General features: G+C 51.9%; 1 protein-coding gene across 2 annotated transcripts in view; it reads left to right on the forward strand.

The window, feature by feature from the left end:
* The window catches only part of CNTN4 (contactin 4), a 405,422-nt gene that overhangs the window by 302,042 nt on the left and 87,653 nt on the right, over positions 1–15,727 (forward strand). For both annotated transcript variants that reach the window (XM_059664558.1, XM_059664559.1), the window contains exon 6: positions 15,018–15,113. In XM_059664558.1, the coding sequence (XP_059520541.1) occupies positions 15,018–15,113 (96 nt within the window). The remainder of the gene's footprint in view (positions 1–15,017; positions 15,114–15,727) is intronic.

Raw genomic sequence — 15,727 nt, forward strand, 5'->3', positions numbered from 1 at the left:
TTGTTTGTTTTCTAAAGGCAGGGCTTTTAGGGGAGGTCTCTGGGGAGGGTCTCACCAGAATATTCAACAGCTTCCCAGTTGTGTCCTTTTAATACACTGATGCATCACGATGAGCCTGTGGGGGAGTTTGGGATTTTTCTCTGGCCAGCGTCACTGTTGTTACTTTTATCTTGGGTTTGCCTGGCTTTAACTGTGTGGGGGTTTTTGTCGTCGTCGTTGTTGTTATTTCTTCTCCCGATTTTACCGGTTCTAGGGTTTGGCTGGCACTAGTGGCATCAGCTGGGTCTCGGTATCTCTCTCCCTGACCTGGGTGATTTAAGATGCTCGGTCTCTGGCTGGGGAGGAGAGGTATAAACCATCTGCTCCTGCGTGTCCTTGGCCAGGGATGCTGTGATCTTGGATGTATTCGCAGGATGTTAATTGCCCGGCTTTGCTTAACTATTTTGTCTCCATTCCCCTCATTCCACTTGCCAGGGATTTCTCCTGACTCCTTACAATCCCACTTCAAGATCAGCTGAAAGAGAGTATCTGCCAGAACCTACCAAAGAACAGAGATGCTTTTCATCTTCATTCTGGCCCGTTCCAACTTGCTGAGTTCAGTAAATACCATTTATATTCTTTATTCTTCCATAGCCTTCCATCCTTTGGAAAGTGTAGGGACAATAAGCTGCTTCCTCTAAGTTTATCATCATTAACAAGTTGAATATAAGGCACTTTACACATAACAAAAGGGAAGGATTAGAGCAAGCAGTGATGCCCTACTGTGAGTCAGGCCTCAGCTGTATCCGAGGACCTGCGGGGGAGCGGGGGGGGGGGGGGACACTGTGTAAACGCTTCCATACCCCTCCCCCGGACAGTGCTTCAATGAACGCTTTCCTAATGGCAGTAAAGGGTTCAAAATACACGCATATAAGTGACTCCTCCTGCTGCTTGTCTGGGGTTTAAAAGACATTTATAGAGAGGAATAGGGGTTCAAAGGTGTGCTGTCTTCCTTACTAACAGACAGAGTTTAAGCCCCAGCCATCCCGGCTGTTTCTCTAAGACTTTAGGACGACTGTGTGGGGGCCAGGAGACCAGGTGTTGGGATTCAGTTTGGGGACCACAGCCAGTAACGCTCCACTCTGAAAGCTTCTCAATGCTCATTCCCTGTGGCTCCCGGGATAAGCTCCTGCTCTTCTTGTCCGTCTGCTTTTCACGCATCATAACGCAAGCACGGGAGGCTGCAGTGCTGCTGCCCTGTGGAGGCCGAGCCCCTGGAGTTTATGAAATGCTGTCCAAGGGGTCGCGACCTCAGGGCCACAGTGCCACCAGGAATGGGCCTCGAGCTCCTGCGAGTGTCCTGGCCTGACCCGCGCGTGTTCTGGGAGCCCCGAGAGGACGCCTTGGATGTTTAAAGATCAACATCCGGCTAATTCTTCTCTGCAAACTTCTGGGAAATACACTGTATCTTTAAACTTCTTTCTCAATTCAGTGGCCATTCCTTACAAAACCTCAGTTGGAGAGGTTGAATGAGAAGGCGTTCATCCTCGAAGCTCTAAGAAATAGTCCTCAGGAGGCCAGGCCCTGCGTGAGTCCCATGGAGCTGCTGTTAGACCACCAGCCTCGCAGCACCCTCTGGGCCCCCGGGAGCTGCCGGCTCTAATTGCTGGAGAAGGGACAGGAAGCGGCGTCTTTCGTTAAGATGCAGCACATAGGCACCGGGACTAATACAAAATAACATTGAATGCCAACTGCAATTGAAAAAAAAGTTTTAATTAAAATATTTTTATTAAAAATGACACAACTGCCCAGCCGGCGTGGCTCAGTGGTTGAGCATCGACCTATGAACCAGGAGGCCGCAGTTCGATTCCCAGTCAGGGCACATGCCCGTGGACTCCCAGGAAGTTGCTGGCCCATTGGGGGGAGTGACCCTGTCCCTAGAACCTGGCTGTGCAGGACACACAGTGTGACGCCTCCTGACAGCTGAGTGCCTCTGGGCAGGTCTTGACTCTGCATCTGTTCCCTCACCGTCTAAATTATAACACTCGTCTTGATAATAATAACACCATCAACAACACCCCACCCCACCGGGCACTGTGAGGATTACAGCTGGGACACGTGTAAGGTGTGGAACGGTGTCCCGGTATCATCGTTGCACCGTTGTCATCGCTGTGAAATCACCGCACCTGCGAGGTCTTAGCCCTGAGCTAGTTGCCCAGGTGGATGCAGCTCGGAAGTTGCCCTCTCGCTGAAAACAGAGGGCCCCAAAGAGCACCGTCCAGAGGCAGAGAAGAAAGGAGGTTAAGCCAGGAGAGGCTTGGGCAGGTAAACATCGGCCGTGAAATAAGGGGTGAATTTTTATCCTGAAGCCGACCCAGGATTCTGGCTCCCTCAGAACAAGGACACGCAGATGGCGCATGGCCACTCAGAGGAGCTTTCAGTGAGGGACCTATTTCTCTGAGAAGCTGTAATTAACGATTAAGATAATAGTAGCATTTACCACATGCCAGGCTACACAATTTACAAGCATAATCTCACTTTACCTTTAGGGGGAGAAACTCATTATCTCTTAAAAATTAGAGAACCAAGGTAAAACAGAGGAAGTTATCTATCGGGAGTCACACAGCACGTGGCCAAGTTAGAATCCGAACCCGGGCTGATCAGCGTTCTATTTTCCAAATGCTCCGGGCTCTCTGGGCTGGCTCCCTCCGCAGTGTCAGGGCCATCGAAAGGGTCATCTGTGGCCAGGTGAGCCAGAAAGAGCCGGGCAGCGAGCCGTAACTGATCTCAGCGGTGAGCGGGGCCCGCCTGCTGCCTTCCGCCAAGCGAACCCCCAGCCACCAAGGACGGTGCTGGCTATTTTTCCAAGAAATCTCCAGAGCAGTTCCTTCCCGGCCTGTTCAACAGGCAGAGGAGCCCGGCGGGCATGGCTCAGTGGTGGAGCAATGACCCAAGAACCGAGGGCACTGGTTTGATTCCCGGTCAGGGCACACACCCGGGTTATGGGCTGCATCCCCAGGAGGGAGCGTGCAGAAGGCAGCCGATCGATGTTTCTCTCACATCAATGTGTCTATCTCTCTCTCCCTCTCCCTTCCTCTCTCCTTAAAAAATCAATTAAAAAAATTTTTAAAGCCTGAGGAGGGGACCCAGTCTAGCCTGACAAAGCACGTGCCTGTGCGGGCAGGTGTGGGCTCTGCCCTGGGTCCCCCGCTGAACAGCATTCTGAGAGACACTCCTCTTGACAACTTCCTGTTTGACGTGAGGGGAGCAATGCCCACATCTTAGGTCCCCGAAGTCATCAGTGAGTGTCAAATGGCTTGATCGAGGGCACTGTGTGAAACAGAGGGAGTTTGGTGTGTATCACAGCCCTGTCCGCCTTCTGTACGGGCAGTTCAGATGGTGGCCCAGGAGTGGTCCTCCCTGCCACTCACTCACGCTAACCCTATCCTTAACCCTATCCCTATCCCTATCCCTAATCCAAATCCTAACACTAACCCTAACCCTATCCCTAACCCTAACCTTATCCCTAACCTTAACCTTGTCTCTAACCCTAACCCTAACTCTATCCCTAACCCTATCCCTAACCCTAACCCTATCCCTAACCTTAACCTTAACCCTATCCCTATCTCTAGCCCTAACCCTAACCCTAACCTTAACCCTATCTGTATCCATAACCCAAACCCTAACCTTATCCCTATCCCTAACCTTAACCTTAACCCTATCCCTATCCCTAATCCTAATCCTAACAGTAACCCTAACCCTATCCCTATCCCTAACCCTATCCCTAACCCTAACCCTATCCCTAACCCCAATCCTAACACTAACCCTAACCCTAACCTTATCCCTATCCCTAACCCTAACCATATCCCTAACCCTAACCATATCCCTAACCCTAACCATATCCCTAACCCTAATCCTAATCCTAACCCTAATCCTAATCCTAACACTATCCCTAACCCTATTCATATCCCTAATCCTAACCCTATTCCTAACCTTATTCCTATCCCTAACCCTATTCCTATCCCTAATCCTAACCCTACCACTAACCCTATTCCTATCCCTAACCCTATCCTTAACCCTATCCCTAACCCTAATCCTATCCCTAACCCTATCCCTAACCCTAACCTTATCCCTAACCCTAACCCTACCCCTAATCCTAACCCTAACCCTAACCCTATTCCTATCCCTAATCCTTCTGTTCCAAAGCAAGTGATGGTATCTTTGAAGCAGATTCTGCCCAGGAAGTAGACAAAGGCTTTGTGGTCATGAGCACTGGCCAGCACCCATGTGCAGAAGCAGTAGGTGCTCTTCCTTTGGTTTAATTATAAAATTCAAATGCGATTGGACTGGGCTGCTCCCTTGAGTCTGTCCTCCCTGCTGGGTTGTAAGCTTCCTGTCGCTGGGGAGATCCCTGCGCCCTGAACATCTGAGGGACGGTCTCAGCTTAGACAAACGGGGGGCCAGATGTGCATTCAGATTTGTTTCCTATTAAAACACAGAAAGTGGGTACGATCAACGCAAACATGAATTAGATGTATGTAAAATGTGATGCGGGTAAGACATCTTTTTACTGCACTTAATTTTTATGTGTTCATTACTGCAGAGCATGTAGACGCCTCCGCCTCAGACTTTTAAATATGCTTTTCTGCTCCCGCTGTGAATCTCAGAAGCAGTGGGGGAGAGCAGGCTGCGTGGTTCTCCCTGAGAACTGTGGCTGGAGGCGCTCTCCTGACACGAGGGAAGTTAAGTCGGTGTTTGTTTTCTTTTAAATTAAATCCAAGTGCATCTCAATGAGGTTATGCACTTGGTTTTGGACACACACACACACACACACAAAACAGGGACTTAAACAGGGTCCCCTGACCTTGAACAAACCAAACCTGGAAGGTTTCTCTATCATTGCAGTTCTTACAGAAATAGAACTATTGGGAGACACCTCTTCATGGATTTTCTCTGAAGGTTGTCTAGGAAGAGAATGTGGAAAGTTGAAGAACTCATGGGCATGGCTGCCGTGAACTTGAAGTTTCTGGAAGCCAAGCAGGCCAAATCTCTGGGCGTCCCCTGACCTAAAAATACCACTTGATTAAATCCACTTTTCAATATCCCTGTTAATTCCATAGTGTGGTTTTTAATGCGCCCTTATTTCTCCGAGAGAAAAAAATCACGCATGCAAATGAAAGACGGGAATCTAAAAATAAAATCCATACTTAATACACAAGCTAAATATACCCCAAGTTCTCTCGTTGCTACATTAATTCAATGAAATCTAATTTGGGCTGCTCCGCAGCGCCAGCGGAGAATGAGCAAGTGCCCCCAGTTCCTGTGGCCTCTCGGCTCCTTTCTTGGAGACTGTGTAAGGGATGCTCGTGCCTCACGTCCTCACAGAAGGTCTCATGTTTCTTCCAGTTCCTGGGAGAGAGGTTAGATGGAGGGTGGCAAATAGCTTTGCTCTTCTTTTTAGCTTCACCCTCTTCTCTTGCTGCACCCCAAAGTCCTGGCTCCGCACCATCTTAGAGTTCCCTTTCCACAGGCCGGTGCGTCCCCTCCACACCAGACTCCCGCAGGGTCCCTGCCGCCCGCAGGGTGGCCCCGGTCCTGCAGGGAGTCCGTCGGGCTCCTCTGAAGGGCTCTGTCCTAGAAGTTGAGGAAACGATGGGCTCACTAGAGTCGAACGAGGGCTTTCCTGTGGCGTTTTCCTCAGAAGGAACTGTCGCCCTCTCAGGCAACAGAGGGTTTCACCTTTTGCAGCGTCACCACAAAACATTTTTAAATTTTTTTATCTTTATTGATTTCAGAGAGGAAGAGAGAAGGGGAGAGATACAGAAACATTAGTGATGAGAGAAAATCATGGATCAGCTGCCTCCTGCATGCCCCACACTGGGAATCGGGCCTGCAACCTGGGCATGTGCCCCAACGAGGAATCGAACCGTGACCTCCTGGTTCATAGGTTGACGCTCAACCACTGAGCCACGCCAGCCTGGCCCACAAAACATTTTTAAAGAATCGCTATTGAGCAAGATTTCCCCCGTGGAAAGCAAACGCCAATTCCAGGGGCTGAGACGGGGAGGAACCAGGTCGTGGGAAGGGTGATGACAAAAACTAGAACCAAGATCCAAATCCTGCATCCCGTGCACCGGGTGCATCGTCCGTGCACATGGAAAGCTGGCTGGGTGAGTCGCCCCGGCAACACCAGCTTCCTTTCTTCTCTGGGACCTGCTCCCAGCCACCGTGCAGCACCGCCCACTTCCCGCACCCGCACCTCACGGCGGAGTCGGTTACACGCCTGTCGGATCCGCACTGGTGGCTTCCTGAGCTCAGGAGCCATGTTTGATCACTTCATCTTCTCAGCAGCGTCTACCACACACACGCCAGGAATGACTGGTGGGGAGAAGGCGAGGAGGGGGCTCTGGCCGAAGAAAGGGTGGTGTTGTGGCCTGAAGGTCTGTGTCCCCCCAAACCAATGTGTTGAAATTCATGATGGTCTAGGACAGTGATGGTGAACCTATGACACGGGTGTCAGAGGTGACATGCGAACTCATTTTTTTGGTTGATTTTTCTTTGTTAAATGGCATTTAAATATAAAAAAAATTTCTATATGTGACACGGCACTAGAGTTAAGTTAGGGTTTTTCAAAATGCTGACATGCCAAGCTCAAAAGGTTCGCCATCACTGGGGTAGGAGGTGGGGCTTAGGGAGGTAAGGTGGGTCGTGAGGGGTTCTGTGCCTTAGGAGCAGAGCCTTGGAGCGCTCCCTCTCCCCCCACTCTCCGCCAGGGGGCACAGGAGGAGTCAGCAGCTCCTCCCAGATGCGAGAGGTGCAGCCCCTGACCTCAGACTCCTCAGCATCCACACGGGGAAGTGAGTGTTTGTCGTTGAACCTCCCCGGCTCTGGGGTGTTTGTTACGCGGCTGCACTGACTGAGTAACATCTTCCCAGCTGTGAAACCCTGTGGCTCTGCGCGATTTCTGGGGCAGCACTCTGTCTCACACGCCTGTGCATGTAATTGTCTTCCTTTAGGGATCCCGGTACATGTATACGCGCACTTAGCCGTCTCTCCTGTTGCCTCTGGTATGTAGAAGTTTGTGTTTGGCGGGAAACCGGCCTAAACTTTCAGAGGCAAGAATAAGGCACTTGTTTACTCGTTTCCTCGGGTGTCCCATGAGCTAAGGAGACTCCAGCCTCCGTTGTTAATAAGAAAGCACCAGCCGCACTGGGGACTGCGTGTCACTGGGGACTGAGCACCTCTGGGCGTCCCATCAGGGCCGGGGCAGAGCCTGTGGGGAGGGAGGAGGTCCTCCTTGTATATGAGCTTCCTCTTTGAAAGGTCCCAGGACGACACTCGCTGTCCTGTTTCCATAACTTACTCCCCGAGCAGTTACCCCGTCGGAGACACTGCGTGTGAGTGTGCACTCTGTAGGTCATTTCACCTCCTTTCGCTCACAGAGGAGAGGGGCTCTCCTCTTTCCCTGCTATGTCCCTGCCTAAGGGGACGGTGTAGCCTGTGCTCAGCGCGGCACATCCGCGTATGGAACGGGTCTGCACCGACTCTCCGGTACCTGTGGGTGTGTTTGAAAGCAAGGGGCTTGCCCGGCCAGTGTGGCTCAGTGGTTGAGCGGCAGCCTATGAACCAGGAGGTCAGGGTTCCATTCCTCCTCAGGGCACATGCCCAGGTTGTGGGCTCCATCCCCAGTGTGGGGCGTGCAGGAGGCAGCCGATCAGTGATTCTCTCTCATCATTGATGTTTCTCTCTCCCTCTCCCTTTCTCTCTCTGAAATCAGTAAAAGTATATTTCTTAAGAAAAGAAGAAGAAAGCCCTCCTTTGTGGGGATGATTTTTAAATAAATAAATAAATAAATAAATAAATAAATAAATAAATAAATAACAGCAAGGGGCGTGGTGACACTCCCAGAAAGCGGCAGGTGCGCCAGTGTCTCAGCCTTTCCTCCGGCTCCTCTCCGTGTGACGGGCCCGGTGAGACAGCGCCACGGGAAGTCTAAGTGGGTAATGAGAGAACACATCGCCTGCACGCCTGTCTGATGGTGGCTTTATTTCCAAAACTGCAATTAAATGAGATAAAAATATATGGTTGAAGTTGCCCAAACAACTTAAATGGAGCATAAATAACAGCTGCTCGTCATCTGGGAATTTCATCCAGACAGAGCTTCGGTTTCATGCCCTTAAAAAACTGTAACCCGTGTGCAGCCAGCTCAGCAGCCAGCATCCCAGGCGCCGCAATGAAGATCGAGGGCAGCCCTGGCCAAGGGCTCGGTGGTTGGGCGTGTCCCACGCGCTGAGGGGTCACGGTTCCGTTCCCGGTCTGGCACATGCCCAGGTCGCCAGCGTGATCCCCAGTCGGGGGTGTGCAAGGGGCAGCCAGTCAGTGTTTCACTCTTCTCTCTCTCTCTCTCTCTCTCTCTCTCTCTAAATCAATAAAAAAAAAATCTTCAAATAAAAAATCAAAAGTTTAACTCCAGGAGCCTCTACCTGGTTTCCGTTCAGCGCAGGCCGTGAGAAACTGCCCGTCTATGTTCAAGATCTCGCCCACACGGGTGGGCAGACCGCACAGTGAGCCGCGAGCCCCAGGCTCCGGCCGGGAAGACGAGCCAAAGAAAAGGAATGCAGTGAGAATGCTGACGACGAAGCGGTTTCTTTCACTTTAAGGCGGGTTTCCCTGACCAACAGCACGGCTGACGGGTTTGTGGTCTCCATCTGTGGCCCAGGCATCTCCCTGTCCTATTACGCTCCCTGGCTTTTCCTGTAGGTCGCTGACTTTATGATGACCCCTGGACCCGTGCCTTTTCAGCGTCGCTTCAGAGAACGTTTATTCTGGTGCAGCTCGAATAGGTCCGCTCTGCCCCCAGGGCTGGCCCCTTCTGAGGGGGACGCTGCAATGAATTAGAGCGAGTTTCCATCTTCAGAGGGCAGAGGCTGTGCAGGCAGCGTTCACAGTGAAGAATCGCATGTTTCTGTCGAAGCGCAGTGACCGTCAGTCCCTCCGGGGTTAGAGTTCTCAGTGGGAGAGCACAGCCCTCAGGGGTGTATCACCGATGAGCTGGACAGCCCTGCTGGCAGGGACCCGCCGTGCCCGTGGCAGGACGTGGTGTGCTGTTTGTGTTCCCGGGGGCAGGGTTCCGGGTGGGAGGAGAGGGGCGAACAGTGAGCGTCTCAGATGGTCAGACAAGGCACGTGTGGCGTTGTGTGTAGGATGTGATCCCATGTCGAATAGACGGGGAGGGCGTGGGCTGCTGGGTCAGCAGGACCTGGGCTCCGGGCTCCGGGGCGTGGAGTGTTTCCTTCCAGACAATGAGATTGGTGACAGACTTACCTCTAGGGTGGTTGTGAGCAGTACATGGCCGGACACATGGAAAATGGGAGTTAATGTTTACAAAAGGATTGAATTCCCAGAGCAGCCTCCAAAGCCTCCTTCCTGGAGGTGCTGCTATTCTGAGTTCTCGCCTCGGCTTGTTGCTGGAGGGAAAAGTGTGGAGTAATGTGAACGGGAGACACGGGGAGCCCCTCCCCCCTCCGCTTTGCTAAATGCAGGAGCGCTGACCCTGCAGATTCGTCCGCCGTCTCTGCACACCTGGCCTCCCTCCCGCTGTTCTCCGCTCCCCTTCCAGGCCTCCTGCGCAGAGAGAATAGTGAGTGAGAATCACCCGTGAATAAACATCAGTCATTAATCCCTTCTCGAACCGCCTCGGCCCTGCTCTCCTTCCCCATTACTTCAGAGATTAAATTTTCCCTTCGTCTCTTTTTGGGTTGATCAAAACTTACTTCCAAGTAATTTATGCTGCTCTTATGTACTTGCTACGAGGAAGCGTTTCGATTGAATGAATGGTCCCCTTCACGGCGAATGACAAGAGCCAGGTGGTGTCCTCGCAGCCCTGGGTGGTTTTGAAAAGGCGCCTGGATAACTCCAAAGCGGTTCTGGACGCGGGGAGTGTATCTGTGCTGAGTAAAGAGGGCGGAGATCTGGGCATCGGTGGGGGAGGGTGAGCACCCTGGAGAGCGCCCAGGCGGGCCTGTCCACTTGGAAGGAAGTGCGCCCGGGAATTCCGGTGGCATCCAACGCCTTGGCGGAGGGGACCGTGAACGGCCAAGGTCATGAGCCGTTTCTGTGACCCAGTCATTTGTAAGTCCATGTAGATTAACGTAGGAATAGTAATAAGGCTCTTTGGTATGCAAATATCTCCAGGCATGAACTTGCCTTACTTTTCAATGTCAAACCACCAGCTAGCATCAGATTTGGGTCGCTTTTTTTAAACAAATTGGGGTATTTAATGTCAGATTTTTAGCATGCCTATAGGCTTTTGCTTCAAATCCTGTTTCCTCTTTTCTTCTCCCTTCCCTGGCCAGCTTTAAAAAAAAAACAACACAAAAAAAGTGTATTTTTTTTATCTATCTCAGAGAGGGAGAAGGAGAGAGTGATAGAAACATCAATGATGAGAGAGAATCATTGATCCACTGCCTCCTACACGCCCCCTACTGAGGATGGAGCCCACAGCCCGGGCACGTGCCCTGTGGGTGATTCGAAACGTGACTTCCTGGTTCATAGGTCATGCCCAACCACTGGGCCACACCGGCCGAGCTTCCCTGGCCATCTTAACAGTAACTACCCATCCTCTTTGGGTGGTCCCGCCCGAGGGACCTGCTGCTCTTCTGCGAGATGGGCGCTCCCTCCGTGATGAGAAGTAAGTCACTCTTTTATCCACTGTTACCGCTTCTCAGAAATTTTCTTGGTCCCTCACGCTTCTGTTTTCTCTAGACGACACCCAGGTGTTTATTGCAAGCTACCCCGTCCTCAGCTGCAAACATTTAATAACATTCCAGACAGAAAATGTGGTTCCCCCCTCTCTCTGGCATTCTCTGCGGTCTGCACTCAGGTGTTTTCATATATGAAGAGTCTTTAAAAATTATTTATCACATATTGCAGCCTTCAGACATCTGTGCACTTTTCTCCCTCAGGAGTTGAGCTACTAAACCTTCCTCTGTGTTATCCGAGAGCCACACACTCCGAGGATTAGAGCTGATTTTCTAATCTCATTTAAATAAAAACTCTGGTATTACTTCCCACAGGAGAATAAAGGACAGTGGTTTCCACAGAAAAAAAGATATGAAAACACATTTGCCACAAACATGTGCAATCCTTGGCATGTGATTTCTGGGGGGAAATGTATGTAAAATGCTGATGAGTGAAATGAACTCCAAAAATTAGAGCCAGTTAGTTAGTTAATCCTCACCTGAGGCTATATTTTTCCATTGTTTTTCTAGAGAGAGTGGAAGGGAGGTAGGGAGGGGAAGAGAGAGAGAGAGAGAGAGAGAGAGAGAGAGAGAGAGAGAGAGAGACGCCAATGCAAGAGAAACACCAACACATCAATTGGTTGCCTCCTACTCATGCTCTGAACGGGGCTGGAACCTGCAGCCCAGGTACATGCCCTGGACCTGGAATCAAACCCTTGACCCTGCAGGGCATGGGCAACGCGCTCACCGCTGAGCAACAGGGCAAGGCAAGCCATTTCCTTTTTCAGTCCGCACATCACATGTCAGTGGGCCACATGCAAAGCCGCTGTGAGACGCCTCGGGGCCTGGGTATTAATTCCCATCCGCATACCCATCACTTGCTTATCCAACTGTATCCTCCGTGGCTACTGCACAGAGCGTGGGGGGCAAGCCCAGGTGTACCCGCTCAGCCGTTCCCGAACCACTCAGCGGTTCTGCTTCCTCACAGAGACATTCCCATCAAACGGCGGGCGGGGGCGCGGCGCGGCTCTTCCCACCTGCATAGTAACATGCATGGTCTCACATATTCCCTGAAGAGCCTAAGTTCACTCGGAGAAAAGTTTCCTCTGCCTCTGTGTGTGGAGCAAGGCGGGGGGGGTGCCCTTTTCCCTGGCCCCCCTGAATCGGCGGAAGCGCTCGGTCCCAGGTCCTGAGCGTGGGGCTCTGGAGAGAGACGGGGGTGGCTGGTGACCTGGCCGCGCCCTCGCTGCGGGAAGAGCCTCTCTGAGCTGCGGCTAAGTCGCCTGCAGGTGGGGGATGGGAGGCGATTAGATCTGCAGGAAAAGACTTGGCACTGGCCTGACCTCAGCCCATGTTGCGAGTCCGGCTGTTGTTGCCGCTGTTGCTGTGGCCCCGGTGCCAGCACCGTGTGGGCACCTGTTCTCCGCCCCCAGGCGCATTCCTGCTGAGCACCCCCAGTACCGAGGCTGCGGAGACCAAGCGACTCTCAATTTAAAAATGTGTGAGAATCGCTGGGAAAGGCCTGGCCTGGTGCACCAGCTTCCAGAAATACCCGCTCACACACGGCGTTCTGTGATCGGGAGACTGTGGGGAGCGGCCAGCATCGGGTGGGGAGTTACAGCTGCAGGGACCGCCTTTGGGCAGGCGGCCTTTCCCTGAGCCTGTGCCTGGCTCCGGTGTCCAGGCATTAGCATGTGCAGCCCTCTCTGGAGCACCTGGCTCTGGCTCATTGGAGCCCTTTTTAAATAGGATGATTGGCATTTAATTGGGCACAGTGTCCCGCCTCCCTCAGTGAACGGGACAATTAGACGTTGAGCAGCAACCTTGTAGCCTGAAACGTCTGTTTTTCAAATATTTTTTAAAATATGTTTTTATTGATTTTTTTTATAGAGAGAGAGAGGAAGGGAGAGAGAGAGAGAGAAACATCATTGGTCAGCTGCCTCTTGCATGCCCCCTACTAGGGATCAAGCCCACAACCTGGGCATGTGCCCTGACCGGGAATTGATCCGGGACCTCTTGGTGCACGGGCCGACGCTCAACCACTGAGCCACACCAGCCAGGCTTCACATATTATCTCATGTAATCTTTCCCCACCCATCTTATTTTAAAACAAAGCACACGTATTCTCGTTTAGGAGGGAAGAAAGCCTGCGCAAGGTCAGCAGCAGGCTCAGAACCTGGCACAGAGGATTTTGAGACAGATCTGTCCTAATGCGTCTCCCTGGTCCTGGTGTAGGTAGGCTCTGCCATCTGGAATCTATTTCAGTTAACTGAGAAATGTGTCTAAATATTTCCTCAAATACCAGATTAATGTGATAGATTCTGGCGACCCACATCTTGTAGAACAGCGTGGATTTAAAACTTAAAACGGAAGAATCCAGAATCCATTTTTTAAGCTCAACAGGACTGTTCGAAATCATGGCCCAGCCCAGCCAGCGTGGCTCCGTGGTTGAGCATTGACCTATGATCCAGGAGGTCACGGTTCTATTCCAGGTCAGGGCACAGGCCCGGGTTGCGAGCTCCATCCCCAGTGTGGGGTGTCCAGGAGGCGGCTGATTGATGATTCTCTCTCATCATTGATGTTTCTCTCTCTTTCTCTCCCTCTCCCTTTCTCTCTGAAATCAATAAAAACATTTTTAAAAATCATGGCAGATATTTCTCATTTTCTCCCCCGTTTTTCAGTGCTTTTCCCCCAGTCAGCGCCATGGTGGATTTTGCCTGGATAAGACGTGGTCTCTGTTATCTCGCAGCTCCTCAGGTTTCATGCGACTCTGGAGATTGGAGGGATATCTGTGCAGAAGCAGATAACTTGTTTGAAGACCGTGAGTGCTGAAATGACAATTCAGACTTATTCAGTGTCACTCTGAGGGATAATGGTTTACACGATTCACGCTGTAACCACGTTTTTAAAATCCCTGGTTTCATCTCCTGTTGAAGCCTTCTGAAATTGTTTCCTTAAAGAAGAGAAAAGCTCATGTCCTGGCCCCCCTGGTGCTCGTTGACTAAAAAGTAGGTTATTACGTCAGAAGTGGCATTCCGGTGACAGTCCTGTTTGGCTTTGCGCTGAGAATGGGCGTGTCCTCAGCTCTCGAGGTCTCCCGGCTCCTGGGATGAGGTGGTACCCGTCAGTCCTGCCACCAAACTGCTGAGTCCCTGCGGCAACCAGACGACGTTCAGTGAGATTCTTAGAAATACTTTGGTCGTGAAAACAATAATGTCTGACCTTAAAACGTGCTGAAATCCGAAAGAAGCGGTGATGAAGCCTGTGTGTGTGTAGATCTTTTAATATCCTGAACTGCCGCTGTGCCCGCCCGCGTGTGGAGGCGCCCCCTGTGTAGCTGCCGTGCCTGCGTCCGCTCCATCACTCACCACACAGCCCTAATAGGTGCCCTGGGACCCCGCTCTTCCGGTCTGTCAAATGGGGACATTAATCAGACCTAACTCAGGTCACCGTGGTTAGGGTCGCTCGCTGGAGGTCATCTTCCTGAAATGCCCGCCCAAACGGCCAGCGTGGCAGAAACAGTGTCACTGTCCCGCCACCCAGCCCCCCGGGACAACCTGGCTGGGAACCCACCTCGAATCTGAGAGGAGGGCATGGCATCAAGTAGCTCAGACAAAAACGAAAGGCACTTCAACACTCCTTGAGACAATTTACATTTAAGCGGATGGAATAAAAACCATTTATTAAACAATAATGTTACTTCATCATATTTCTTACCTTAACTCATTTTTAGTGGCAACTGGTCATTGAGTGACTCCAGCTGCGATTTGGGGGCTTGTAGTACCTTCTCTCTCCACCAGACGGGGCCTCCCAGAGAGAGGGCGCGTCCTCTCACACGGAGCCTTGGACAGCACCTCATGCACGTCCAGAATCCACAAGGAGCCCGGCGGGGGTGGCTCAGCGGTCCAGTGTCGCCTTATGAACGTTCCTGGTCAGGGCACAGGCCCGGGTTGCGGGCTCGATCCCCAGCAGCGGGCGTGCAGGAGGCAGCAGATCATGATTCTCTCTCATCACCAATCTTTCTCTCTCCCTCTTCATTCTCCTCTGAAATCAATAAAAATATATATATATTAAGGTTCTCATTTCATGTTACGTGCTTTGCATCTAACTGGGCCCCTGTGATGAGGGGCTGCCCTGCGGTGTGGACGTGGAATCGGGGGACAGGACAGCGTCCGTGAGGAGAGGCTCACCGATCCCCCCCTGCAGGCGCCTGAAGCAGGCCTTCCCCTTGGACGCCTGGCCACTCCCCTGGCATCTGGGACTTCCGTGTGAAACCCTTTCTTCTCTTTCTCCCCCCAGATCTCGAGAACTTTCAGACAAGAGCAAGGAGCACGGTGTCTGTCCGCCAGGGCCAGGGCATGGTGCTGCTGTGCGGGCCGCCCGCCCACTCCGGAGGTGAGTAGCGCCCGTCCGGTGCCCGCCGCCCGTCGCTCTGTTCTGGCTGGCGGTCCCCCTCCCGGCACCAGCTGGGGGGACAGTGTCATCCGTAGGGAACCCCAGAGCGCCTCTGGGCCCAGGGGGAATGCTGTCCACGCCTTCTTAATGAGGCAGATGTTTTTCTAAACAGAAATTAGAAATTGTGAGGTGGGAGATGGTGGGGGTGGGGGGCCACATTACATGGGTTTAAACAAGAAGCAAAGATCTAACCAGACCCGAAACAGAGGGCAGCCATCAAAATCCCGCTTGAAGAATGACCCCTAATTGGAGCACAAGTGGGTGGGATTGGGAGATGGTGACCAGAGACTGTCCTCGTCCATTCCGGCTGCTATAACAACACGCCACAGGCGGGCACACCGGAGACACGGAGAGTTTTCCGAGAGGAAGAAGGCAAGCACAGTCCTCTCCGAATCCAATCGAGGGCAAACAAGGGAGATACAAATGCAGGGAATTAGAACTGAAAAGAGCACATCGCTCTCACATGAGATTTAAAATCGTAAGAGAAAACTGCCTGCCGCTCCGATCACTGGAACATCTGGACAAAATGAGCCATCCGCTGAAAATGTGCAAAT

The sequence above is a fragment of the Myotis daubentonii genome, chromosome 14, assembly GCF_963259705.1.
Source record: "Myotis daubentonii chromosome 14, mMyoDau2.1, whole genome shotgun sequence".
Classification (NCBI taxonomy): Eukaryota; Metazoa; Chordata; class Mammalia; order Chiroptera; family Vespertilionidae; genus Myotis; species Myotis daubentonii.